Source organism: Lontra canadensis, unplaced genomic scaffold (genome assembly GCF_010015895.1).
Source record: "Lontra canadensis isolate GAN:19392208 unplaced genomic scaffold, GSC_riverotter_1.0 scaffold201, whole genome shotgun sequence".
Lineage (NCBI taxonomy): Eukaryota > Metazoa > Chordata > Mammalia > Carnivora > Mustelidae > Lontra > Lontra canadensis.
The window spans coordinates 1018281-1044633 of NW_022631195.1; the positions used below are offsets into that span (position 1 = coordinate 1018281).

Genomic DNA, 26353 nt, shown 5'->3' on the forward strand with positions numbered 1-26353 from the left:
AGGGGGTTCTGGGAGGAGCTGGGAGGGAAGGGGCTGTTCTAGGGGGCGGGGCTTGGCAGAGGGGCTGGACAGGGCCGAAAGGGGAGGAGGGGTCTGGGCGGGTCTGGGCGGGTCTATGAGGAGAGGGAGTTACGTGGGGCTGACAGCCTGGCCTCCCACGGGCTGTGGGCTCTAAGGGGCGAGGGCGATAGGGTCCCCCCCCAGAAGGCTGGGAGATTCGGAGGAGGGGGTGTGTGGAGGCCGTGGGCGCTCTCAGCCTGGGGTCTCAGCGAAGGACGGGGGGGAGGCGCGGGGCCGGTGTCCAGGTGCGGCCCCGGGGGCTCCGGTTACGGCACCCCCTTTCTTCGGGCGCGCGCCCTCCACCCGCGGGAGCGGGGCCGTGGGGGCGGCCGCCCAGAGCATGCGCACGGGTCTCGCAGCGCGCGGGCGCGGAATCGGGGCGCTGGGACGCGGGGCGGCGCGAAGCGGGGCCCTCTGCCGCCCCGCGCGCCCATGTACGCCTTCTACTCGCTGCTAATCTACATCTTCTACAGCCTTTTCCGTAGGGATGGCGGGGCTGCGGCGGCCGGCGACCCCGAGGACCCCGCCCAGGTGAGCGAAGCGCGCGCGGCGCGGCCGGCGTCCCCCTTCCCAGGAGCGGGTTTGGCGGTCCCGCGCAGCGCACGTTCCCGGGGTGCTGGCGCGGGGGGAGGGGGGCCGTGCGGAGGACCCCGTCTGCGACGTGGTGTTGGAAGAGGAGACCTCGACTCCCTTGGCCTTGGGTCTCGGAGGGAGGGGGCCCCACGGGCTGCGCCCTCGATGCTCAGAAGTCCCGCTGCTCCCTCCCCAGAGTGCGGGCTGCAAGCGCGGGGGTCGCCGCCGCCCCGACCAGCCCACGGCGGAGCTGTGGACCGAGCTGACAGGCCTGGTCGGTAGGTGCTGTCGGTGCGCCGGGAGCGCAGCGTCCCCGGGGCCAGGAGGGAACCCGCCGCCCGAGAGAGGAAGGGGCTGCCCGCGACCTCTGGTGGGGGGGCGGGGGAGGGGGCCTAGCAGGTGCCTCCCGGTGGCCCGGCCTCCGACACGTGAGCCGCGAGCCTCGCTGTCCCGCTACCAGGCCTCCCTGGGTGCTCCGAATCTGAGGATGGGCCGGAAGAGGGAGCCGAAGGCCGCGCTACGGAGGTCTCCCTGGAAGAGGCTCTCGTGCGTCTTGCTGAGTTCCTCTCTGTCCAGCTGGGGGCGGAAGAGAGCTCCGGGAGTCCTCCTGACCTGACCAAGGTGAGCGGGGCTGAGGGTCCTTCTCCCGCTGACACTTTCTCTCTGCACAGTCCTCTTGTCTCCCCGTGCGTGTCACCACCTCAGTCTCCTCTGGTCCGGTTCTTATGTCCTTTCCAGCCAAGCGATGTCCCCCCACTGTTGACGGTGACTGGTCAGCTTTTGGCCCTCCTGGCATGGATTCGGAGCCCCAGGGGAAGGCAGGCCCTGTCCCAGGGGACTCAGCCGGCGTTGGAGGGGCAGTGCCCCACTGCCGTGGGTGCGTCATGCGTAGTGCGTGGTAGAGGGTGCGTGTGGAGGGAGTGAAGCCCACAGAAACGGAGTGGCCCACAGTTCGGGGGCCCATGCCCACCTGTTCCTAGGCGTCCCCTCCTCCTGGTTAGAGACCTCGTCAGTCTTAACTGGCCCACCCCACCCCAGGATCCCCATCTCAAGAAGAAAGCCCTTCCCTTTCACCAAGGGATGAGGCCCAAGGGCAGAACCCTCCCCAGCTGGAGGAGGACCGGAGGGCTTGGCAGGGGCTGGAGCAGCTCATCCTGGGGCAGGTAAGGGGTCCAGCAGGCACCCGGGACTGGAGTGGGGGATTAGGAGGAGATGCTCCACGCTGTGCCCTCCCCTCCTTCCCAGCTGGAAGAGCTGAAGCAGCAGCTGGAACTGCAGGAGGAGGAGCTGGGCCGCCTGCGCCTGGGAGTGGTAAGGCGTCGGGTGGGGTTCCAGGAGGGGGTGGAGAGAGACCCCTGACTCTCAGGTGCGGCTCCAGGGTTTCTCTCTCCGCCAGGGGGCGACAGACTCAGAGAAAAGGGTTCAGCATCTGACCCTGGAGAACGAGGCTCTGAAGCAGAGCCTGAGCCTCACGCGGGACCTCCTGCTGCACTGGGGCCCCGCGCCCTCCACCAGGGCCCCCCAGGTATCCTCCTTAGCCACTACCGTTCCCGCAGTCTGGGGCTCCTGAACACCTGCCTACCTGCAACATGGCCCAGGGCCTGATGCTGCTGGAACCTTCTCTGACCTCTCAGGGCCAGAGCCCCAGGGGGTGGACAGGCCTTGGGAAGGTCTGCGCAAGGTAGTCCCCTCCAGGAGACCAGTGCCCGGGGGAGGACACCTCTGCCCTGTCCTGTGGACCTGTATAGTCGGGAGACGGGGACTCATGACCAGTTCAGTCTGCTGTTCTCAACTTGACATCCCCATCCCTGAAACGGGGCTGCTGGCATGCCCCCCCCTTGGTTGGCTCCTGGCTCCACGGCTGCCCTGCCCCCTGCCCTCCCCCCCACGCAGGAGGAGGCAGAGGCATTGGTGGAGCTCCAGGGTCGGCTTCAGGAAGCCCAGGACACCACAGAAGCTCTTCAAGTCCAGGTGGGCACTGAGCCCAGGGGCCGGGAAGGCTGGGGCACTGGGAGGGGGGTTGTCTGAGGCAGGCCCGGTAAGTGCCCTGTTTCCTCAGTGACAGGGGCGGGGTGGGGCGGGGCAGCTGGGGGTGCAGGAGGTGCAGCTGCAGGGCCTTCGGGGGGCCCTTCGGCAGCTCCAGCAGGAGACAGAGCAGAACTGTCGAAGGGAGCTGCAGCAGATGCACGGGCAGCTGGCAGGTAAGGGTGGGGACCGAGGGCTCCCCGGAAAGCCAGAGGGTCCGGGCTTTCCCTCACAACACACTCTCCCCGCCAGGACTCCGGGCACGGATGGCTAGCCTGCGCCAGGGCTGTGGGGACCTCCGAGGACTGGTCAGCACATTTACCCAGAGCTGCCAGTGTTCGCTCAGTGAAGCCCGGGGTCAGGTCAGGACCATCTGCCCCCTCTCTGGAACTCGCTCTCTGGGTAGCCTGGTGACTGTTCGCCCGTGGGGAATGCCTTATTCTTTCTCCCCACCTCGGGGGGCTGCCCTCTGTCAGGGGGGTGGTAGGCGCTGGAATCAGAACAGCTTGTGATCTCACACACCCTGGGTGTGATCTCGTTTCTCGGTCTCGTGTCTGTCTGTGCAAACTGGGGTAACAGTAAATCCCTCCCAGGGTTGCCAACCCCATAGGAGACAGGTGTCTTTCTCCCTCGTTGTCCTCAGGTCCTGGGTCTCCATCCTGGGCCCACAGAATGGTCCCCGTAGGGGCCCAGAGCCACTGAAAGTTATGTTCTTAGCACCCCCACCCACCTCGCCTCGACTTCGCCCCCTTCCTCACATCCCTATTCCGCCAGGTATCCTGGGCCCTGGGAGCACTGTCAGCTGGCAGGGGTGGGACTCAGCTCCCTGAGGAGCAGCGGGGGCCCCCAACTGGATGCCCGGGGCGGCTGCTGGAGCTCAAGGGTATGGCAGGCTTGGACAGTGGAGGACGGGGGGCCTCCCCATGCTTTAGGGCCTGGGAGGCAGACCACTGATGTGATCTTCATCCCAGGAAATATCCGTGTGCTGTGTCGGTTGAGGCCAGGGACACCCTCCAGCCTGGTGAGCTCGGAGCCTGGCCCCAGTGGCACTGTCACCACCTGCTATCGAGGGCGCCAGCGTCGCTTCCGCCTGGACTGGGTCTTCTCTCCAGACGCCAGCCAGGAGGAGGTGATGCTCTGCCCTCCGTCTGGGCTGCCCTTCCCTCCTACTGCCCCTGAGTGAGAAGAGGCTCTGGGTTCCCCTTCATTTGCCTTCCCAGTGGCTGAACTCCAGCCATTGAAGGGAAGGGAGCAGGAGGTTCTGGGAGGCAGGAATGAGAGCCTAGCTGGCCATCTCTTTTCCTTCTGGAATTTTCTCTTTGCATCATTTGACCAAGCTCTGCAGTTCCAGTGGAAATAAGCTTTCTGGTTTAACAGAAAGGTTAACATTTTAAAAAGCAAAAATTTTTTTTTTAAACCAGGAAACTAAGCAAAATGATCTTGTCTGAGATGATGGCCACTGCCCAGGGAGCTGGCTGCTGAGCGCGGCTCAGGTGCTGCTGTGATGGGGACAGGGTTGTAACCTCCTCCATCCAGGCTTGCCGGCTGCTTACTCTCGGGCCTTGGTGGAGCAGGCGGCTGTGAGGGCAGGCAGGAGGCAGTTGGGCAGCCTCAGTGCTCTCTGGTTGCCCGCTACAGACCCGCTACAGATCCGTTCTCCTTCCCTCCTCCCCTTTCCTGCCCACCGCTCACCACCTTGCTTCATACACTCCCTGTCACTGTCCACATAGAATTTGCCATTAGAACTTCTCCAGAGTTCAGGAACCAGAGGCGATCGCATAAGGGAGGGAGCAAGCAGACCTGTGTTGGCCTCGCAGGGACACAGTGTGAGGAGAGGGTCTGGCAGATGGCCAGGGCACCCTCCCCCACTTCCTGGAGCACCACAGCTGTTTTTCACTCTCTCTACCTCACATGCCGCCCCTGGTCTCAGCCTGCATCCCAAACTTCAGCCCCGTGCAGGCTCCGTCTGCTGTCCTCTAGACAGGGCCCTCCAATTCACTGTGTCTGAATGAAGGAGCCAAAGGCGTATTTCACTGAGCCCGCTCACTTGTGCTTCCCGTCCGTGCCAGGGCACAGAGTCCCCCTGTCGGTCACCCGCAGCGCTTCCTTCTGTTCAGGGTCTTAGTGACCTCACTGGCTTTTCTGGGTTCTGCCCTCCTTGCCAGCCATGAACACGCTGAGTAGAACTTGCAGCTTCTCGGGTACCAGCCACCTTCTGGCTACAAGAGCCGGCCATGTTGTTGCTCAAAAGGCTGCTGCTGGGTCTGGTGGCCAACAGGACCCGGGTCCCAGTGCCACCTCCTCTTCAGCGGCCTCTCTGCGGACCCTTGCAGGCCAGGGTCCCAGTGAGCTTGGCAAACCACCATCCCACACAGCTGGGGAGCCCTTTCGGGCTCACCCGTTATGCACCGAGTACTGCTCCAGTCCTCAGGTGCACGCTCCCCTTGAACCCTTGCGACAGGTGACACTATACTCATCACCTCACCGAGCAAAAACCTTAGCCCAGAAGGATGCCATACACTCTGCTTCCCATCACACCTGGAGTCTGAACCTGGCAGACAAGCCCAGCATTTGGGTCCTTTGCTGCTCCCCTGGGCCTCCCAAGTGGCCCTCGGAATCCCAGTGCTCCACATTGCTTGCTCCTTTTTTCTGTCTCATTCCTTCCTGTCTTTGCCTGACAAATTCTTGCAAATGCCACCTCCTCCAGGAAGCCTCCTTAATTTTTTGGGAGATCCACCCTTCCACCGTGCCCCCAGAGCCATCCTCCCAGGGGGAAATCAAGCTTCGTTCGTTTGCTCTGTGTCCTGGTTCTGGGGCTTAGGACCCCCCCCCCCCCCCCCCCCCCCCCTAGGTCTTCAGGGAGCTGGAACCAGCTGTGCTGTCCTGCCTCCATGGCTACAGTGTGTGCATTTTCACCTACGGTCAGACGGGGACAGGCAAGACCTACAGTATGGAGGTGGGAAGGGGGGACCCTGGGTGGCTTCTGGGGCCAGGGGCTGGGATGTGAGTCTGATGTGGTGCCCCACCCTGTCCCAGGGCCCACCTGAGGACCCTGGCATAGCTCCTAGGGCACTGCAGTCGCTGTTCCAGGAGATGGGGACCGGAGGGCAACATCGTGTGACTCTCAGCATGGTGGAGATCTACAATGAGGCCGTCAGGTCAGAGCCATGCTACAGCACCTTCTCCTCACCTTGTGCTCTTCAGTTCCCGTGGGAACCTCAGAAACCAAGCCCTTCCCTTTCTCACCAGGGATCTCCTAGCCCCAGGGCCTCCTGAGCGGCTGGCCGTGAGGCAGGGCCCAGCAGGCCAGGGGGGCATTCAGGTGGCTGGCCTCACCTACTGGGATGTGCCCAATCTGGAGACGCTGCACCAGGTAAGGCTGCCCAGTGGCAACGCACCCCCGCCCCCTCCCACCTCCCAGCAGCCCTCCGAGGCCCCGCCTGTGCTCCCACCTAGGGACGCAGACCCTGCAGCGGGCAGGTCCTATCGCTCCGCCCTCCAGATGCTGAGCCTGGGGAGGAGCAACCGGGCCACTGCCGCCACCACCAAGAACCGGCACAGCTCTCGGTCGCATGCCTTGGTCACGCTGACCTTGCGCGCGGCATCCCCACCGCGCGGGCCAGGCACCGCAGGTACCGAGGCGCGCACCCGAGCCCCGCGGGTCGTGGGGGCTCGCAGCTCCCGAGACCAGGGATCCCTCCACGTCGGGCTCGCTCGCCCCCGCAGGCACCCTGCATCTGGTGGACCTGGCGGGATCCGAGCGTGCCTGGAAGGCGGGGGCAGCCGGCCCGTTGCGGGGAGACCGAGACAGCGCCCAGCGTCTGCGGGAGGCCCGGACCATCAATCGCTCGCTGCTGGCCCTGGGGGGCGTGATGGCCGCGCTGCGGGCCCGCCGGCCACACGTGCCCTTCCGCGACTCGCAGCTCACGCGCCTGCTGCAGCCGGCGCTGGGACCCGGCGCCACCGCGGTGCTGCTGCTGCAGGTGGGCGGTGGCGGCGGCGGGGCGGGGGACGGGTCGCACAGCCCCCGCCCGCTCGGGGCCCGCCCACCAGCGCCGCTCCCCCGCAGATCTCCACGCGGCCCGAGGACCTGGGTGAGACCGTGTGCTCGCTGAAGTTCGCCGAGCGCGTGGGCCGAGTGGAGCTGGGGCCCGCCCGACGCTGCAGGGCCCCGCGCTCTGGGACGCCGTCCTCCCTCAGCACCGACACGCCCCTCACCGGGACCCCCTGCACGCCCACGCCATCCCCCGGCAGCCCTCCGAGTCCCGGCGCGGAGAGCGACTCCGGCTCGGCTCTGGGGACCCAAAAGAACGTGTCCTCCTAGCCTGGACTCGCGCCTCTGCCGGCAGAGCTCCTACACCCTCAAAACCTCCTTGATCTCTGGGAGCCCCCCCCCCCCCCAGTTGGTTCCCTTACCCCATGAGTGAGGAGTACTTAGCGCAGCGACAGGACTGACCCTCCCTCCCCTAGGCCCTCCGCTCCCTCCTTATCACCATTTGCTGTTATCGCGGCACACAGCGGGGGATGCCAGACCCGCTGGAGGTGGACCCTGCCAAGTGGTTAGCCCAGTCACCACCCCGTCACCAAAAATCAGACTTGGCATTAAAATGTTGTCTACTCCTTTACTGTTATATTCCCCACGACCACCACCAAAACCAAGTAGGATTTTGATTTCCTTTTCCCAAAAAAGGTGCTGCTACCTCATTCCCAGGCAGATGAGGGAGGACAGGACTTTAGGCTGGAGCTGAGATTTAGGTCCTCCCTCCCCCCAGCCTGGAGCCAGGGAGGGGAAGTGACACATAGTGATGGATGGGTAGAAAGAAGGATAGATGGACAGAGAAAGTGGGATCAGGAAGGGGCTGCTGCAAGCAAAGCCCCCACTCTTTCCAGTCTTGTCTCTGGGGGTAAGGGAGGCATGACGACCATCAGGGCCAGCCAGGGTGGTGCCCCGCTAGATCACAGCCCTTTGGGGGGCAGTCCAATAGACAGCGTGGATTCTCAGTACCGCTGGTGCCTGATGGTTCAGGCTGCCCTGGCCACCAACTCCTTTTGGACCTCCTGGTCTTGGTTCCCTAACACGCCAGTGGTGGCAGGAAGGGCAAGGAGAGGAAAGCTCCCGTGCCCTAGGAGCCTCCCAGGCTGTACCAGGAGAGTAGCCAGCCTGGGGTGGAGGCAGCTGGGGCCCGGGAGTGGCTAACCCACACATCATAGATGCTCTTGTTGGGTGGTACCCCCTGGAAGAGGGCATCTAGATCCCAGAGCAGCCCTGGGGGACCCTGACTTTCAGGGGCCACCCCCCAATAGGCTGAGCTGGTTGAAGGTGGACACTGGGGACAGGATGTGGGCGGTAGTGGAGCCAAGGGCATCACCACATTGGGAGTGTAGATGGGCAAGTAAGAGGTGGGCAGCTGCCCCCAAAGTGAGGCCCTGTGACTCCCACCGGACAGCACCCCAGGCTCTGGAGAACCCTGCAGTAAGTGGAGGGGCCAGGCTCTGTGCTCAGGGGAGAGGGGCGAGGGCCTGCTGGTTCCCCCCTGGGAAGTCTCCGCATCTGCTCTCCCGGGCCCGGGAACGGGGCAGAGGGGCCACAGAGGCCTCTCAGAGGGCAGGGGTGGAGTGGGCATCACCTCCCCACTGTGCCCAGAGCCTGCACGACCTGGGCTGCTTCGTGGTGCCCCCTCCCTGGTATCGCCTAGCAAACACTTTATGCTGAAGCCCTCCCTGGGTGGTGGCTGGGGACTGGGCGGCGGCTGGGGACTGGGCGGCCGGTAGGGCCAGCCGTGCAACACGTAGGGGCCCAGGTCCTTGGCGAAGGCTCCCCGCGCGCCCCTGCTCTGCCAGCGCCGGCAAAGGGCGGTGTTCTGCAGCCGCAGTGCTTCAGCCGGTATCAAGCTCACGTCGACTGCCCAGAAGTTGCCCTTGGCCTGCGGCTTGGCCGGATCTTTAGGCACCTGGAAGGAGTGGGAAGGCTTGGGTGGGGCCGTCCGACCCCAGACACACAGGATTTCCGCCCCAGCTCCGACCCTCGCCCTACCCCACCTTGCGGAAGCATCGGTTGGAGGAGAGGTTGTGGCGGATGGAATCCTTCCAGCCCTCGTAGTCGTCCTTGAAGAAGGGGAAGGCGGCCTGGACCTGACGGATGATCTGAAACCACCCGCCAACCGGCCAGTTGGCCCGGTGCGCCGTGAGCCGGGACGCAGTGGGCGGGGGGCCAGCACCGCCCCTCCCCCCACAGCCGGGTTTAGGGGCCTTGCCCGCCCCCACCACCCAGAATACGTGTACGCTGGAAGGAAAAAAGCCCCGAGGGAAGGGTCCTGCCTCTGCACCTCTGCTCTTTCCCCTGTGCCCAAGCTTGAACTGGCCGCACTGAGCTCTGCTGGTCAGGGCCAGGTGGGGAGCGAAGCTGGAGTCTGAGCCTAGGAGTAGGTGGGGGACGGGTCTGTCCAAAGGTCCGATTCCCTAGTGTGAGGGGAAATGGGGGTCCCTCTCACCTGGGCCAGCTTCAGTCTGCGGGAGGGTGCGGCCTGGATCACCAAGGCAATCATGGCCAAGTAGGTGTAGGGTGGCTTGTCATGCCGCAGGTATCTCTTCTTCCTCCTCTTGGGGGGCTGGGAGGACGAGTCCGACCCAGGAAGCCCCAGGCGTGGGCTGCTGCAGGGCCCCATGTAGGGGAGGCACGCAAGCTGGGCAGGGGCCTGGCCCGGTGGAGGCAAGGCAATGGGGCAATGTGGTGAGGAAAGGCTGGGGGCCTGAGGCCGGCGGTCCTGGCGGGCCAGACCCTTTATCATTCGGATGGAAGGGGGAGGGGAAGGGAGGCAGAGGGAGGGAGGAATAGGCGGTGGGGGAGGGGAGCATGCAAGGGCTGCCACAATTAGCAGGTTTCAGTTAATCTGGAAGGGAGGGGCAGGGAAGATTCCAGTGGGGGCTGCCAGCAGCCACCCAGGCCTCATTCCTCACCCCTGGGCTGCCTTCAGCACCCCCTACAAGCTGGAAGGAAAAACCTTTGGAACAGGCCTTGTGACTTATGGTTACTTTATCCTGTCTGGGCTGGGCTGGGCTTCAGGCGCCCATTTAAGAGCTGATGGAGTTGATTTACCCACAGTTGACCTGCCAAGAATGGGTGGGGCCTGCCCAGAGTTCAAGGCTGAGCAGCTTCCGGGACCTAGGTGGTCTTCGGAGGGCCTCCTGGAGGAAACCTCAGGAACAAACTTGGGACACAAGTAATTTTCCCAGGGGCTGCTGTGGGTCCCCAGTGGTTTCCCGAGGCCTAAGAGGTCCCTTTTGTCCCCTCCCTGGTGCCCGTTAACAGCAGGAGCTGACCAGCTCTCCTTACTCCTCGTGTACCTCACTTGCCCTTCCTGGCCCCAGAGGACTTTTTGGAGGCAGGCTACCTCCCTTCTCTCTTTTGGTCCATTGGACCCAGAGCTCTACATGTTGTTATCCAGAAGGATATCCCTCGTTCTTCTGGGGCACTTGGGGACTGCTCTTGGGTGTGTGTTTGTAAGAAGAGGAAGAGGTCTCCTAGCTGGAGGGGTTTACTGGACACCTCTTGGGGCCTGGCCTTGAGGATACAGCTTCATGGGTCATAGTTCCTGTCCAGGGGAGCATGCAAGGACCACCTGGCTTCTCCCTGGATAGGAGTGAGAGCATAGGTGTGTTGTGTGAGTAGGCTTCCCAAGGAGCCACAGGGCCCTGGGGCTTCCGTCTAGGCAGGTGGGGGTTGGCATGAGTGGAGGAGGGGCATAGGGAAGAGAGTGGAGGCTCAGACTGGGGAGGCCTGAGGTCGAGCACCCTCTGCTCAGGTCTGCCTATAACCTCTGAGGGTTTTAGCAGGAACAGGACCTGTCCCAGAAGTGTGGTGCCAGAAAAGTGCCTCTGGCAGGTGCCCTGAGACTTACTGGTCCTCTTGATTCCCAGACCCGATTCTGTCTCCTCCCCTTCTCTCTGGCCATCTGATCCGTCAAGGATTTTGAGTTAGTTAAGGTCTATGGTCTGTACCATGACCGGAAGACCAGCCCTGCCTCTTACCAGCAAGTTTGCCCAAGGGGGTACTGGGCCCAGGACACCAGCAGTGGTGGCTGGTGCTGGTGTCACCGTCCCCAGACCCAAGGGAAACCACAGGAGCCCAGGGACACACTTTGTACCACTCTACTCCAAGAATTCAGCTTTTCTTGGGTGCCCTCCCCCACCCCCCGCAACATTACACTCTTGAGTGGTTGGAAGCCTGCAGCGCACAGTGCTCAGCCAGCCGGTGGTGCGGCGCCGAGGGAAGGGGCGCTGGGGGGTCTGGGGCAAAGTGGATGATGTAATGCGGAGCACCACACCGCCCCCCTTCACTCTCACACTCCTCTCAGACGTCCTGGGGATTCCTCCGACCCTGTGTCCCTTTGCTCCGTCCCCGGAGCTCTAGCTGAGCTCGCGTCTCACCGCGCGGCCACTACGGACGGGCTCCCAGCCCCGCTCCATCAGCAGAGAAGTCTTTCCCTCCGAGTCTTAAGGCATCACGTCCCCTCCACGGGTCCTCCCTTGCTTGGCCTGACGTTCAGGGCTCCCCGAGCCCCACTACTCCTAAGTGGCCGCTCTCCCCCGCCCCCTCAACCACAGCCTTCGTTACTTCCCCTGGCCCCGGGCCCCGGGTCCTTCCCCTTTCAGGTATGCTTTTCCCTCCGTCCGGGATGACTCTGCTTTGTCGGGTGGACCCCGGCCATGCCTTAGAAGCCCAGCACAGACGGCCGCCCTCCCCAGGGGGGACCCTCTGACTGCTCGCCCCTCCCGACCCATCCGCGTCGAGGACGCCCCCGCCACAAAAAGGCTCGCGCAGCGCCGCCCGCAACCCTCCACTCCGGGCGGGCCCCGCTCCCTGGCGGATCGGGCCCGCCCCCGGGCTCCCATGGGGCGCCGCGGCTTCCGGCGCTGGGCCCCGCGAGCCGGAAGTGTAGCGTTGCCATGGCGAGAGCCGGGCGCGGGGCCCGCCCCCGCGGCGCCCAGAGGAGCGCGGGGCCGCGGGAGCGGTGGACCGGCACGGGTTCCCGGCGCTGCGGCGCAGTGCGCACGGCGGAAGGTGAGGCGCGGACTTCCGGGGCCCGCGGCGGGAGAGGACGCGGGCCTGGGAGGGAGAGGCGGCGGGGGCGCAGGGCCGAGCGCGGCGTCCTCGGGAGCCCTGGCCGGTCGGCCCTCGGGGAGGCGGGCGACGGCGCGCGAGTCCCTGCAGGCCCCACCTGGGCGCCCGGTGCCGCGGGTCCGGAGCGGCTTCTCGGGTGGCTACTGTGCGGGGAAGGCCGCCCGGAGGGCTTTTCGCCGCGGTCTGTGTGCGGACTCGTCTTCGTTTTTGCAACCTGTTGGTCGGGTCGGCGGCGCGAGACGTGCGGCCGGGGATTCCGGCCGGCGGGGAAGGGACGTGCCCAGGCTTTGTGAGGGCTTTGGAGCGAGGCCAGACCAGAAACTGGAGCCTCTCCGGGGTTCCGGTGGCCTCCGGTGGGGATCCTGGGCGCCACCTCGCAGACCAGGGTCAGGGTGAGAAGCACTAGCGCGTCCCAGGGCCCGGCCCGGTGCTCCAGGCCTGTGGGGGAGTGTCCAGGACTGGTTGGGGCCCTTCAAGGCCCTGCAGCAGGGGCTGAGGCAGCGGGGGGATTAATCTCCATGGGTGCAGAGAACCGAGGCATGTATGGAGTCGTTCCAGGTTTAGGGACGCCGGAGAAGGGCTGTCCCTCCTCTGAGCTCTGGCCGTGCTTTCCTTCCTGGATCTTGAAGTTGGGGGTGGAGCGGGCTGTGGGGGCACCACTTTGCTCTTCTCAGTTCCTGTCTTGGCTCAGCAGGGAGCCCTCAAGGGTGCCTTTGCTTCCCTTTGTTCTCCCTGGACGGGATTGGGGTTGTCCTGAGTCCCAGAAGAGGCCTCTGCTCCTGGCTGTGCTGCCTAGTGCACTTCCGGGGCCTTGAGGCCAGGTTCTCTAAGGGGCTAGTGACTGCCGGAAGGAGCCTGCACAGAGGCTAGCACTGGGCACCTCATTGTGATGGTCGTCTTCCCCTTTCCCAGCTCCCCAAGCTCTTGTTCCAAGCTGGGGTGAGGATGCTCCAGAAGGTCCTTCCCTCCTTCCCTCCCTATGCATGGGCTGGATTTCCTCCCAGTCGGCTGAACACCTCCCCACTCCCCCGCCCTGCTCTGCTGTATGTCCTGGCCTCATCTCTCAGCTGCCTGGGGTGTGCTTGGACTTTGGTCTCCCCTGGCAGCAAAGGGCTGGCAGGCACCTGGGAAGAGGGTTTCTGATTCCATGGATTCAACACTGAGATCTGTGTTCTGGGGATTTCCGAGTCTTTGGTCTCTCTCGACAGCCTGTGTCCACCGTGTTGTGCTTTTGGTGCTTCAGGGTGAGGCGAACCTCCTAACGTCCGGTGACCTAGCACACCAAATACGGGGAGGTGTTTGGCTGGGTGGACTTGGATGGCCCTGGTAGCAGTTGATGTGTCCCCACTCTTCCTGGTCACTGGATGACACTCAAGGTAGCAGTTAATGTTGTTGGCTTCTTGTGAGGAAATGTCACAATTGAATCACTTAAAAAAAAAAAAAAGATCTTATTTATTTATTTCAGAGATCACAAGCAGGCAGAGAGGCAGGCAGAGAGAGGAGGAAGCAGGCTCCCCGCTGAGCAGAGAGCCCGATGCGGGGCTCGATCCCAGGACCCTGGGATCATGACCTGAGGCAAAGGCAGAGGCTCAACCCACTGAGCCACCCAGGCGCCCCTGAATCACTTCTGAGGGTGCCCTGAGCCTGCTGCGAAGGCGCACACAGGAGTCGTGTCTTCGCAGTGTCGGCTTTAGGCTTTATTCAGTCCTGAAGCGAGGGTAACGTAAAGCAGGTGTAGGATTCCAGACTCAGTGACATTTCACCGTGTGACTGACTTGGCTTCTTACACGGCACACCACAGACAAGATAACAAGGGGGCAGGGAGTTCACGAACCGAACCCCAAGTCCGTCTGCGGGCGGCGGCTGAGAGGGGGCCCGGGTCTTGCCCCGGTCAGCTCTGGTCAGCTCTGGGCACTTGCTGCTTCTGTTCAAGCAGGGGCGCGTCTCAGCAGCTGCCTTTCTGAAGCGGTCGGACTGAGGGGGTCTGTCTGTCTAGGGGGTCTGTCCGAAGAGTCTGACGTTTGCTGCAAAACCCTCCCTTTTAAAGGGATCTAACGGGTCTGGGGCCTGCAGATGCCCTCTGCTTCTGCCGGTCATCAGTGCTGGACGTGGCAGGATCTCGTGGCTGCGGTACCTTTTTTTTTTTTCTCAGAGATTTTATTTATCTATTTGACAGAGACACAGCGAGAGAGGGGACACAAGCAGGGGCAGTGGGAGAGGGAGAAGCAGGCGTCCTGCTGAGCGGGGAGCCCAGTGTGGGGCTTGATCCCAGGACCCTGGGATCATGACCTGAGCTGAAGGCAGACGCTCGATGACTGAGCCACCCCAAGGGGCCGTAGCCATGCCTTGTGCCATTGCCGGACACAGGCTCCTGCTTGAGTGAGGCTCCACGCATCCCGCCCTAGTGCCTCTGCCACGGTCCACGTGTTGCCAAAGCAAGACACCTGGAAGGCTCTTCCCTCCCCTCCAGGCTCTCAGAACTTCTTCCGAAATGTCTTTGATTCGGGCCCTTCCTGTCCATCCCTTCCACCGAAGGTCCTGCCTCCGTGACTCTTCCTTACCCTCTGGGGTCGCAGCACTTTCCCCTGAGTGGTCTTGGCTCTGTCTTCACGGCTTGCCCCATCCTTCTCACCTTAGAGTGATTGATCTGAAATGCAGCACGGATTCTTGTACTTTCCTTCTTGAAACCCTTCCTCACAGACTTGGAATAACACCCATCGGCCTCTGCCCACCAGTCCCCACCCTCTGCCCCTCCCCCGGCGTCTGAGCACTTTTCCGTGTGTGCGTCCTGCTGCCGCGGAAGGGAGAGAGCAGGCCTTCCCCACCCTTTCAGGTTCTGTGACCTTGGGCAAGGCTCATCAGCGCCGCAGGCTGGGAGGACAGAGATGTGGGACTCTTCAGCTCTACAGGGCGGGGGTCCCAGGAGGAGCAGGAGGTCAGCTGCCAGGAACCCTGTGAGGGCAGTTATGGTAAGGTCTGTTGGTGGATGTTGGATTCTGGGCTGTGTCCTTTCTTAGCAGCCATGACAAACCCAAAGACTGAACAAATGGGTACTGGCAGAGGAGCGCCTGGGAGGTGAGGCCACAGGGATGGAGGCTGCAGACAAGTCTTCAAAGAAGTTTCGGTGTGAAGGAGATGAGTGTGTGGGGGAGGTGGGGGGTTGGAGTTGGTTCGAGTGGGGAAGTCGGTGGAGATCCAGAAAGATTAGGGAGGTTGTGGGCTTGAGCAGAGGAGTGACTGTATCTTCAAGGTCTCAGGCAGATAGAAGGGGGCTGGTCTGCAGGGTGGAGGTGGAAGGTGCTGGGGGAGTTGCCCTGCCAAGTGGCTCCCAGAGCCTGAGGCCAGCGCTCTGTGCTCAGCCCTGTCTTGCTGCACCGGGATTCCCTGTAGCCTGGGCTGTTCTGTGATGTGACGGTTGTGGTTTTGTTGACTTTGTGTGGCATGTCCTGTAAGCTTCACCCCCCACCCCCACCCCCGCCTGAACCTTTTCCTGTTTGTTTGTTTGTTTTTTAAGATTTTATTTATTTGACACAGAGGGAGAGCCAGAGAGGGAACACAAGCAGGGGGAATGGGAGACGGAGAAGCAGGCTTCCTGCTGAGCAGGGAGCCCGATGTGGGGCTCCATCCCGGGACCCTGGGATCATGACCTGAGCCGAAGGCAGAGGCTTAACCCACTGAGCCACCCAGGCGCCCCTACCTTTTCCTATTTTAGAAGGAAGGGAGGATGGTGTGGTTGCATGTGACACTTTGGGAGTCTGCAGGCCGCAGATGAAGGGTCAGTTTTCTGCTGAGCCCTGCTGCCGTCCAGTAGGTTTGAATGCCCCTCGCTGTGCGACAGGGCACAGGGCAGAGCCTTGCCATTGCTGATGGACCTCCCATTTTTGCAGGCCAGGTGTACCTGCGGGCACAGCTGAGTGATGGTCTTTTCCATCAGACCAGCTCACCCACAAGCTCAGAGGCTCCTCGGTTACAGTCTGTACCAGCCTCCCGGTGCCAGGATTGCAGTTACTGGGTACTTCTACAGGTCAGGCACTAGGCTCAGCTCTGAGGACACAGCAGAGGACACAGTAAATGGCATGTCAAAGATTAGAACAGGGTGGGGACGCTGGCTGGCTCAGTCTGTTAAGCAGGTGACTTTTTTTTTTTTTTTAAGTTGAAGTTTTTATTATTTGACAGAGAGCACAAGTAGGGGGAGCAGCAGGGAGAGGGAGAGGGAGAAGCAAGCTCCTTGCTGAGCAGGGAGCCGGATGTGGGGCTCCATCCCGGGACCCTGGGATCAGGGCCCGAGCTAAAGGCAGATGCCCAACGACTGAGCCATCCAGGTACCCCGAGCAGTCGGCCTGGTCGTGATCTCAGGGTGGTGAGATTGAGCTCGGTGTTGGCCTCCCTGCTCAGGGTTCTGCTCGAGATTCTCCCTCTGCCCTCCCCACCTGCTCCTGTGCGGATGCGCACGTGTGTGCGCTCTCTCTCTCTCTCTCTGTCAAATAAATAAATAAATAAATAAAATCTTTAAAAAACAATTAGAACAGGGTGAAAAGATAGGAGAGTGACAAGATGACCACAGTAGTCCTCTAAGGAAGCAGTATTTAAATTGCGACCTGAGCTACAGAAAAGGAGTGAGTTATCCTAAGATCTGGTGGAAGAACTTTCCAGACACAAGGAACAGTTAGTGCAAAGTGGGAGTGATGATGGAGATGGTAGCATCAAATAAACATGTGATAGACAAGGGGTCGGTAGGTGTTTTTTCCTCTGAAAAGCTGGATAGTGGGGCCTCTGGGTGGCTCAGTTGGTTAAGTGTTTACCTTTGGCTCAGGTTATGATCTTGGGGTCCTGGGATTGAGTCCTGCATCAGGGAGCCTGCCTCTCTGCTCTCCTTCTACCCTTGTGTGCGCGCGCTCTCTCTCTCACTATCACATAAGTAAATAAAATCTAAAAAAAAAAAAAAAAAAAAAGGTACAAGCCATCCTTAGCTCATGGGTCATACAAAACCAGATGGCAGGCAGTAGTACTCCAATCCCTGTGCTAGACACCAAGAACACGGTTACGGCGACTCACTGAGTCCTCATTAGAACCTTATAAAGAAAATACCATTATCATTCCATTCACAGATAAGGAAACTGAGGAAAAGAGGTCCAGAGACTTGACCGGTCTCCTCAGCTTCTTGCCATTTCAGACCCAGCTCCCGGCCTCTGTGGTACCTGGAGCTGGAGATGTTCAAGGTGTAGGAGTAGGAAGCAGGCCGGTGCTGAGTGGGAAGGGAGAGGAGGTTTGCAGGAAGATGGCAAGGAGAGCAGGGGCCAGACCACGAAGGCTGTAGAGGCGGATAAAACTTTTGGACCGCGTACTTTTTTTTTAATACCAAACTTTATTGGGGTGTAATTTACATACAGTAACATGCACCTATTTTTTTTTAATAATTTTTTTTAAAGATTTTATTTATTTATTTGACAGTGAGAGATCACAAGTAGGCAGAGAGGCAGGCAGAGAGAGAGGGAAGTAGGCTCCCTGCTGAGCAGAGAGCCCGATGCGGGGCTCCATCCCAGGACCCTGAGATCATGACCCGAGCCGGAGGCAGCGGCTTAACCCGCTGAGCCACCCAGGCGCCCCAACATGCACCTATTTTAAGTGTGTGGTTTGGTGGGTTTTGGTAGATGTATGTCGGTAAACACCACCTTAACCCAGATGTCGGACATTTTTCTCCCCACCCCCTCCCCGAGTTCCCTTGTTCTCCTGTGGGGTCAGTCCTCCCTCCGCTGGCCCCAGGCAACTACTGATCAACTTTTCTATAGATTCACCTTTCTTAGAATTTCACATAAATGGAATCCTACAGAATGAACACTTGGTGTCTGACTTCTTTTACCAGACATGATGTTTTAGGAATTCAGGTTGGTGCAGGTATGAGTAGATAATTCTCTTTTCCTTCCTTCCTTCCTTTCTTTCTTTTTTTTTCTAACTAAACTCATTTTTTAAAAAAAGATTTTACTTATTTATGTGACAGAGAGATCACAAGTAGGGGGGGGAGGGGGAGCTGGGGGAAGGGGGAGGGGGGAGGGGGGGAAGCGGGCTCCCCGCTGAGCAGAGAGCCCTATGAGGGGCTCCATCCCAGGACCCTGGGATCATGACCTGAGCCGAAGGCAGAGGCTTTAACCCGCTGAGCCACCCAGGCACCCCGAAAGCAGCATTTTTTGATGGAAAACCAGTGAGCTGGTTTCTTCTGGCCCCTAGGGAGTCGAGTCTGGAATGCCCAGGAAACTTAGTGTTAGCCACAGCAGCCAACAAAAGTATAGCATGCAATAATACATTTTGGACATAGGAGCCATTGTAAATTTTATCCCCATTGTAGGTGAGGAATGCTCTCTGTTTCCGTAACATTCCAAAGTCATAAATTACCACGAAGGCACACCAGCCATTGGTGTAAATGTTTATGGTTTTACTGTTGAGTGAGGTGCAGGTTAGAGGAAGGGCACCGAGCAGCTTGTGGAGCAGCTTGTGTGCTGGAGTAGCCAGAGGTCAGAGTGCCCGCTCGGTGACTGCCGAAGGGCTGGCCATAACATGCCCAGCACCATACTTACCATTTTCATCCTTTGTTTTTTTTTTTTTTTTTTAAAGATTTTTAAATTAAAAATTTTAAAGATTTTATTTATTTGTTTGACAGAGAGATGGTGAGAGCACAAGTAGGGGGAGCAGCAGGCAAAGGGAGAGGGAGAAGCAGACTCTCCACTGAGCAGGGAGCCTGACGTGGGGCTCATTCCCAAGACCCTGGGATCATGACCCAAGTGGAAGACAGTTGCTTAACCGACTGAGCCACCCAGGTGCCCCCCATTTTTTTTATTTTTTAAGTGATCACTACACCCAACGTGCGGCCCAAAGCTATGACTCCAAGATCACGAGTCATGTGCTCCACCCACTGAGCCCAGCCAGAATCCCCGTTCTCATCCTTTCTGTAAGAGCCATTGCCGAAGCGGGAAGGCTGTTGCCGCAGTCGCTTTCTGCACGTGGTCATGGTGAGTGGGAAGGTGAGCTCGGCAGTAAGCTGGGGTGGGGGGTTGTGTCTAGATGCAGACATAGTCTTTGTTTCAAGATCAGATGGCCCAGGATTGGTCCTGAGTCTGAGCACCTTGCCGCTGTTCTGCATCCCTGGGGAGACCTCACGGCTCCCCAAGGCCAGAAGTTTTGACCTGTGAGTGCTTTCTCCCATGAAGGGGTTTGAGGAGGGGAGCAGAGAAGCAATCATCTCCGTATTATGGTAAAGTAGACCTTGAGGAAAACTCTGTCATCCAAATTAGCTTTTAAGGTTTGTGAAAAGTAAGGGCTCTTGCTGACCCTGGGGCATTGCTACCCAGGTGGATTGCTGCTCTCCCGAGTGAAGAGAAAAACATCCAAAACATCCTGGCTGTTCTGAGCACTGGAACACGACCGGTGCCCGGCACAAGGGTCCGTCACAGGAAACACTGCTCTCCGTGGGAATGGGTGTCAGGACCTGGGGGTTAGGAACGGGAAGGCGCTGGGGTCACTTATTGCTGGGAGGTTCTGGACAGACTTCTGTCCTGTGCTGCTTAGGTTTTCTCATGGGTAAAATGGGGACATTACAGGGACTAGTGCAGTGGATAATGAGGCCCTGAGCCTTGGAGTCTGTTATGGGTTTGATGCCTTAAGAGCTTCTTTCTAGGTATTGATTAGTCCGGGGAGACGTTTTGAGGCTCTGTTTGAGTCCTGATGGCAGGTGCATTGTGCGTTCTGCCCAGAACATTTGAGGATTTTCCCCATAAACAGGGTGGTAGCTGTAGTCAGAGACAGCACATATAAAAGATAGAAGAGGGTCACTTAGGTCCCCTGGTTGGCTATTTTGATTACTATTGTCAAATCCTAGAATCATTTCCCCCCTTTATGAGAAAGAAATTCTGGCATACTTTTCTGAGCCCTCAGTCCAATAAGGAATAGGGGTGGAGGAACTGAGGAGAAAAGGGTGCGTGCGTATCTCTCAAAGGGCCCGGCGAGGGCAAGAGGCTCGGACTCGCGCTGCTGGGGAGGCCTGTTGGAGGCCCTGCCAGCGCGAGCTCGTGCAGGACGGCCCAGCCCTGCCCGGGGTGGCTTTACTGCCGCGGGGCTGAGCGAGGGGTGTGGCTCTGCTGTCAGTAAGGACGCAGAGACGTGTTTCTGGGCAGGGGCAGCGGTTTCTCCAAGCTGATGATGAGGGAGGAATCTGGAGCCGAGTTCCTCGGAGTCTCACTGTGGGGACGCAGGACACTCGAGAGGCGGGCTGGAGTGCTTCAGTGTGCCACGGTTCTTTCACCAGCGCCCTGGCTCTTTTGTAATAACGGCAGAAACCAGAGGGGTTGGTTTGCTTAGGGGCCTGCATGTCCTGGAGTTGAGAATTAGGAATATTATTGCTTGGAACGCCTGGGTGGCTCAGATCATGATCCCAGGGTTCTGGGATCGAGTCCCACGTGGGGCCCCTGCTCTGCCTCTCCACCTGCTTGTACTCACTCTGGCTCTCTCAAATGAAGACATTTTTAAAACTCTTAAAAAATTTTATTGATCTTTTATGTTGGCTCGTCCAGCATGTGAATGATACGGCTTGTCAGGTGAAATCTGACTGGACGTAGTTCCATCCGGGTCCTTCTAACTAAAGCAGAAGGACCCGGTTTGGCCTGTTCGTAAATAGAATTATTGCTCCCTGGGTGCATCTAGCATCGAAAGGAAGGCACGAATTTTCTTTGAAGACAGCTTGGAGTGGGTGGTACTCATGAACAGGTGCATCGGGCTTCTGTGTCTAAGCCTGGATTTTGTTCCATCCGGCAGCTTGGAGAAGCCCCTGCCGCTGGTCTGTGATGCCTGGCCGGCCCTCTGGCATCTTGGCCAAAGCTAGTGTTTTGTTTCCGTAACATCCTTTGCTTTGCGGGTGTTCCCATCTGGCTAGCTGCGCCCAGTGTTTGACCTGGCTCTCACAGGTTCCGTGTGGCCGGGTGGGTAAGGGTCCGAGAGACCAGGTAGGGAGTTGGGGTCAGTGCGCTGAATTCAGAGGCTGCACGAGGGCTGTGGGCTTTGAGCGCACTCTAGCCGTGGCTCCGTTTGGCCTTCGTCTAGGGAACATAAGAAACTTGGGGCTTATTTATGTGTTTGTTTATAAAGATTTTATTTATTTATTTGAGAAACAGGGGGCCAGAGAGAGCACGAGCAGTGGAGAGGGGCGGAGGAAGAGGGAGAAGCAGACACCCGCAGGGCAGGGAGCTGATCAGGACCTGAGTGGAAGGGACATACTTAACTGACTGAACCACCCGGGCGCCCTGGGGGTTTATCCACAGTCTCAGAAAACTTAACTTTATTTATTTGGTTAGTTATTTATTATAAAGATTTTATTTATTTATTTGGCAGACAGAGATCTCAAACAGGCAGAGAGGCAGGCAGAGAGAGAGGAGGAAGCAGGCTCCCGGCTGAGCAGAACCCGATGCGGGTCTTGATCCCAGGACCCTGAGATCATGACCTGAGCCAAAGGCAGAGGCTTAACCCACTGAGCCACCCAGGTGCCCCAACTTTATTTATTTTTTAATTAATTAATTAATCTCTGCCCAACGTGGTGCTCCGACTTACAAGCCCTGAGATCAAGAGTCTCATATTCTACCGGCTGAGCCAGCCAGGCGCCCCAGAAGACTTAACTTTAAATTCTATTTTTTAAAAAGCTTTTATTTATTTCTTTGACAGAGAGACAGTGAGAGAGGGAACACAAGCAGGGGGAGCGGGAGAGGGAGAAGCAGGCTTCTCGCACAGCAGGGAGCCTGATGGAGGGCTTGATCCCGGACCCTGGGATCATCACCTGAGCTGAAGGCAGGTGCTTTTTTTTTTTTTTTTTAAGATTTTTTTTTTTAAAATTTATTCATTTGACAGAGAGAGAGATCATAAGTAGGCAGAGAGGCAGGCAAAGGGCGGGGAAGCAGGCTCCCCGCCAAGCAGAGAGCCTGATGCGGGGCTCGATCCCTGGACCCTGAGATCATGACCTGAGCCAAAGCCAGAGGCTTTAACCCACTGAGCCACCCAGGCGCCCCTGAAGGCAGGTGCTTAACGACTGAGCCCCCCAGGCGCCCCTTAACTTTATTTTTTATTTATTTATTTATTTAAAAAATTTTATTTATTTGACAGAGATCACAAGTAGGCAGAGAGGCAGGCAGAGGGCGGGGGGAAGCAGGCTCCCCGCCAAGCAGAGAGCCTGATGCAGGACTCGATCCCAGGACCCTGAGATCATGACCTGAGCTGAAGGCAGAGGCTCAACCCACTGAGCCCCCCAGGTGTCCCGCCCCTTAACTTTGAATTTTTATTTATATTTATTAATTTTTTATACAGTGTACTCTCGGGTGGGGAGGAATAGGGGCAGAGGGAGAAGGAGAGAGAACCCTAAGCAGGTTCTCCTGACCCTGAAATTACTACCTGAACCAAAATCAAGAGTGACACTCAACTGGCTGAGCCCCCGGGTGCCCCAGAAGACTTCACTGTAAAGGGGCAGGTTTTAGTGGGTTCAGGAGAGCAACCGGTGGGGAGTGGTTCAGAGGAAAAGGAAGTTTGGCAGAGAGAATGGAGGAAGATAGCACCAGAAGTAGGGCCTGAGCACAAGCAGTCGCTGTGTGTCTACAGACAACGAGGATGGGAAAGGGGGGAAAGAGGCCTCAGAAACCATTTTGATGCCTTTCACTTGGTTGTTTGCTTCAGTTAATTCAGAAATAGTTTTTTTTTTTTTTTTTTCAAGGAGACATACTTAGAATCCTAAAGACATTTAGAAGCCTCAAGGAACCATTTACAATACACGTCCAGTTCCGGTTTCCCCTTTCTCTTCCTCCCTCCCTTCCTTTTCTCCCCATAATGGCCATTAATGTTCTAAATTACTTTTGGGTAGGTCATCCCTTTGCTTACAAATGAACATTGGGAGAGACCACAGTTATTAAAATGTAAAGCGGCCAGAGTCCCAGTAGGAAGGACACCCTCAAAGCATTTTGATCTCTGGGATCCAGTTTCTAAGAGGCTTTTCTGTAGGGCAAAGAGGTCAGTTCCTCAGAGGCACGGTTTCAGTAGGAACGGCCCGGCTCCAGGAGGCGTCAGTCCCAAGGCCAGCACGGTTCCGATAGCAACAGTCCAGGTTCCGATAGCAACAGTCCAGTTCCAAGCAGGAGTTGGACTGAAGACCAAATGGGCATTCCCAGGAAAAAGCAAGGCGTTCAGATGGGTCTTGCACAAAGCATGGAGAGCAGAGCTTGAAATCTAGGAGAAAACTTCGTCTCTGACTCCAGGGCAGGTAAGAAAGCAGTGAGCTCGGTTGGCTCTGAGGGTGCAGGCACCTCGGGCTGCGAGGGATCTTCTGGGTCTCACTTCTGACCACCGAGTGACCCTAACCTTGCAAAAAAAACTGGCGGATACTTGGCAGCAGAGGCGGGTTCCTCGGGGACAGCAGGGACTCATGGCCTGGGGCCAGCGCGCTGTCCGCGGAGCGAAGGAGAGCAAAGTCTTTCACGCTGGCAGGGGGGACAGGGCAGGGGCTGCTGTCAGTGACCAGTCCAGGAGGAAGCGGGGGGCTTCAGCATGGTGGCTTCTCCTCCTTGGCTCCCGGGCTGCGGGGAGCAGGAAGCCTTCCTCCTGCGGTCAGTGGGGGGGCAGGGGCAGGAACGTGGCCCCCAAAGCAGTAGCTGCTTGGAAGGTCCCCGTCGGGCTGAGCTTGAGGGCAGAGCTCCTCCTGCTGGCCGCCGACTCCGCCCGAATGAGGTTTCCTTCGCTGATTTTCACATTCTCTTGTCTATTGCTGTGTGTCACCTAACGATAAAATGTAGTGACGTGGGGTGCCTGGGGGGCTCAGTGGGGTAAGCCTCTGCCTTCGGCTCCGGTCATGGTCCCAGGGTCCTGGGGTCCACCGCTGCATCAGGCTCCCTGCTCAGTGGGGAGCCTGCTTCTCCCTCTCCCACTCTCCCTGCTTGTATTCCCTCTCTTGTCATCAGATGAATAATAAAATCTTTAAAAAAATAAAATCTTTATTAGTTTTTTTTAAAAGATTTTATTTATTTATTTGACAGACAGATCACAAGTAGGCAGAGGGGCTGGCAGAGAGAGAGGAGGAAGCAGGCCCCCTGCTGAGCAGAGAGCCCGATGTGGGGCTCCATCCCAGGACCCTGGGACCATGACCTGAGCTGAAGGCAGAGGCTTAACTCACTGAGCCACCCAGGCGCCCCCAAAATAAATAACATCTTAAGGAAAAAATGAAACAACGTATAGTGACTGAAACAATAAAAATTTATTATTTCACAGTTGCTGTAGTTCAGGAATTAAAACAATGGCTTAGCTGGCTGGCTCTTGTTCAAGGCCTCCTGTGGTTGCAGTTGGGTAGTCAGGGCTGCATTATTTCAGGGCTGGGGGCTGGAGGATCATCTCATAAGGTGGCGTCCTCCCCTGGCTGTGGGCAGGAGGGCTCAGCTCTAACCCGCAGGCCGCTCTGCGGACTGCTTCGGTGTCTCCCAGCAGACCAGCTAAGTTCCTCCCGCACCGGAGACCCAAGAGAAGGCAAGCAAGAGGCTGCCTGACCTTTTATGACCTATTCTCGGAAGTTCCACATTGCCATTTCTGTTTGCTTGTTTTGTTTGTTCACTTTCTGCCATTTTTTGGGTTTGTTTTCTGTTTGTTAGGAGTAACTAAGTCCAACCCATGCTAAAGGAAAGGTGGGTTAGACTCTACCTTTTGAAGTGGGTCAAAGTATTCCGCACGTTGTGATACTGATTTTGTAAATGATAACGAACATTTTACATTTTCCAGTTTGTTGGCGGTACGGAGACACACAGTTAATTTTGACATACTGCCCTTGTGTTTCACAACCTTGCTAAAGTACATTCCAATTGTAGATTACTAAGGATTTTTTAAAAAATATTTTGTTTATTTATTTGTCAGAAAGAGAGAGCACATGGGCAGAGGGAACAGCAGGTAGAGGGCAGGCGGAGGGGGAAGCAGGCTCCTCGCTGTGGGACTCAATCCCAGGGTCTTGGGATCATGACCTGAGCACAAGGCAGACACTTTAATAACTGAGCCACCCAGGTGCTCCCCTCCCTCCCTCCCTGCCTCCCTCCCTCCCTTCCTTCCTTTTAATTTTATCTATTTATATTTATTTATTTGGGGATGGGTAGGAGCAGAGAGATGGGGGAAGAGAGAATGCCAAGCCGACTTCATGCCAAGCGCAAAGCCCGACGTGGGTTTTGAATTCACAGCCCTGAGCTGATGTCAAGAGTCAGACACTCAGCCTATCGAGCCACCCAGACACCCCTTAAGGATTTCTTCCGTGTCTCCTACAATCTGTCTGCATGCTTTCTGAGTCTAAAGAGTTCTACATCTTCCTTTCCAATCTGGATGCTTTTCATTTCTTGACATAGTGCACTGGCTAGAACCTCTCGTATAATGTGGAGCAGGGTTGGTGTCCTAGATCCTAGGAGGACAGTGTTCCTTCTTTTCCCACAGGCACAATTTAGCTGGGGAAGTTTCCTTCTATTCCGAGTTTTCTAAGTTTCTTTGTTTTTTTTATTATGACCAGATGTTGAACTTTGCCTAATGCCTTTTCTGCTTTTATTGATTTGATTGTATTTTTTATTTGTATTTTTAAAAATAATAAACTATTATTTTTTAAAGATTATTTATTTATTTATTTCACAGACAGATCACAAGTCAGACAGAGATCACAAGTAGGCAGAGAGGCAGGCAGAGAGAGAGGAGGAAGCAGGCTCCCTGCGGAGCAGAGAGCCAGATGCGGGGCTCGATCCCAGGACTCTGGGATCATGACCTGGGCCGAAGGCAGAGGCTTTAACCCACTGAGCCACCCAGGCGCCCCTATTTTGATTTTTAAAATGTTAAACCAACATTTTTGTTCTTGTGATATAACCCACTTGGTTATGATATGTTATTCTTTTTATATATTACTGGATTCAACTTGGCAATAATTTTTAAAGGATTTTTTAAGCCATTTATAAATAAATTGGCATGTAGTATTCTTAACTCGTATGTCTTTGGTTTTAGGGTCAGAGTAATACTGGGCTTATAAAATGAGTAGGGATGTATTCCTTTCTCTTTTGTTTTTAGAAAGAGCTTTTGTAGATTTGATATTATTTCTTCCTTAAATATTTGATGTAATTTGCCATTGAAACTATCTGGGACTGGAGTTTCTTTTTAGGAAATTTTTTTTTTTTAAGATTTTATTTATTTATTTTACAGAGAGAGATCACAAGCAGGCAGAGAGGAAGGCAGAGAGAGGGGGAAGCAGGCTCCCTGCTGAGCAGGGAGCCCAATGTAGGGCTCAATCCCAGGACCCTGAGACCATGACCTGAGCCGAAGGCAGAGGCTTTAACCCACTGAGCCACCCTGGTGCCCCGCAAATTTAATTTCTTTAATAGATATACAGCTATTCAGGTTTTCTGTTTCTTCTTGAGTTCATTTTGATAATTTGTTTCATTCAGGTAATTTTCCCATTTATCTAAGTCTAACATGGCAATTTTTTTCTATAAAGGGCCAAATGGTAAATATTTTAGGCTTTTTAGGCCATGTGGTGTTTGTTGCAGCTGCTCA

At 57.4% G+C, this 26353-nt stretch overlaps 2 protein-coding genes across 8 annotated transcripts; one reads left to right on the plus strand and one right to left on the minus strand.

Annotated features, from left to right (window-relative positions):
- The first annotated feature begins 252 nt into the window (after positions 1 to 252).
- On the plus strand, positions 253 to 7114 carry KIFC2 (kinesin family member C2). 7 transcript variants are annotated; one of them, XM_032848320.1, is made up of 18 exons: positions 253 to 591; positions 830 to 911; positions 1094 to 1254; positions 1372 to 1510; positions 1672 to 1796; positions 1879 to 1944; positions 2012 to 2158; positions 2527 to 2604; positions 2720 to 2834; positions 2911 to 3020; positions 3433 to 3541; positions 3630 to 3787; positions 5510 to 5614; positions 5695 to 5816; positions 5908 to 6031; positions 6115 to 6290; positions 6385 to 6641; positions 6728 to 6881. In XM_032848320.1, the coding sequence occupies exons 1-18, from the start codon at positions 493 to 495 to the stop codon at positions 6754 to 6756; spliced, it is 2202 nt and encodes a 733-aa protein (XP_032704211.1). In that variant the 5' UTR covers positions 253 to 492; the 3' UTR covers positions 6757 to 6881. The 7 variants fall into 7 exon arrangements, with proteins under 7 accessions (XP_032704211.1, XP_032704213.1, XP_032704212.1 ...); XM_032848316.1 differs by having other exon boundaries at positions 254 to 591; positions 6161 to 6290; positions 6728 to 7114; XM_032848318.1 differs by having other exon boundaries at positions 254 to 591; positions 2771 to 2834; positions 6161 to 6290; positions 6728 to 7114.
- A 538-nt stretch (positions 7115 to 7652) lies between these two features.
- Positions 7653 to 9813, minus strand: FOXH1 (forkhead box H1). Its single transcript, XM_032848323.1, has 3 exons — positions 9150 to 9813; positions 8698 to 8802; positions 7653 to 8609 (listed from the first exon to the last, which is right to left on the minus strand). Exons 1-3 carry the CDS (start codon positions 9444 to 9446, stop codon positions 7782 to 7784), a joined length of 1230 nt encoding a protein of 409 aa, XP_032704214.1. The 5' UTR covers positions 9447 to 9813; the 3' UTR covers positions 7653 to 7781.
- Between the last annotated feature and the right edge of the window lie 16540 nt (positions 9814 to 26353).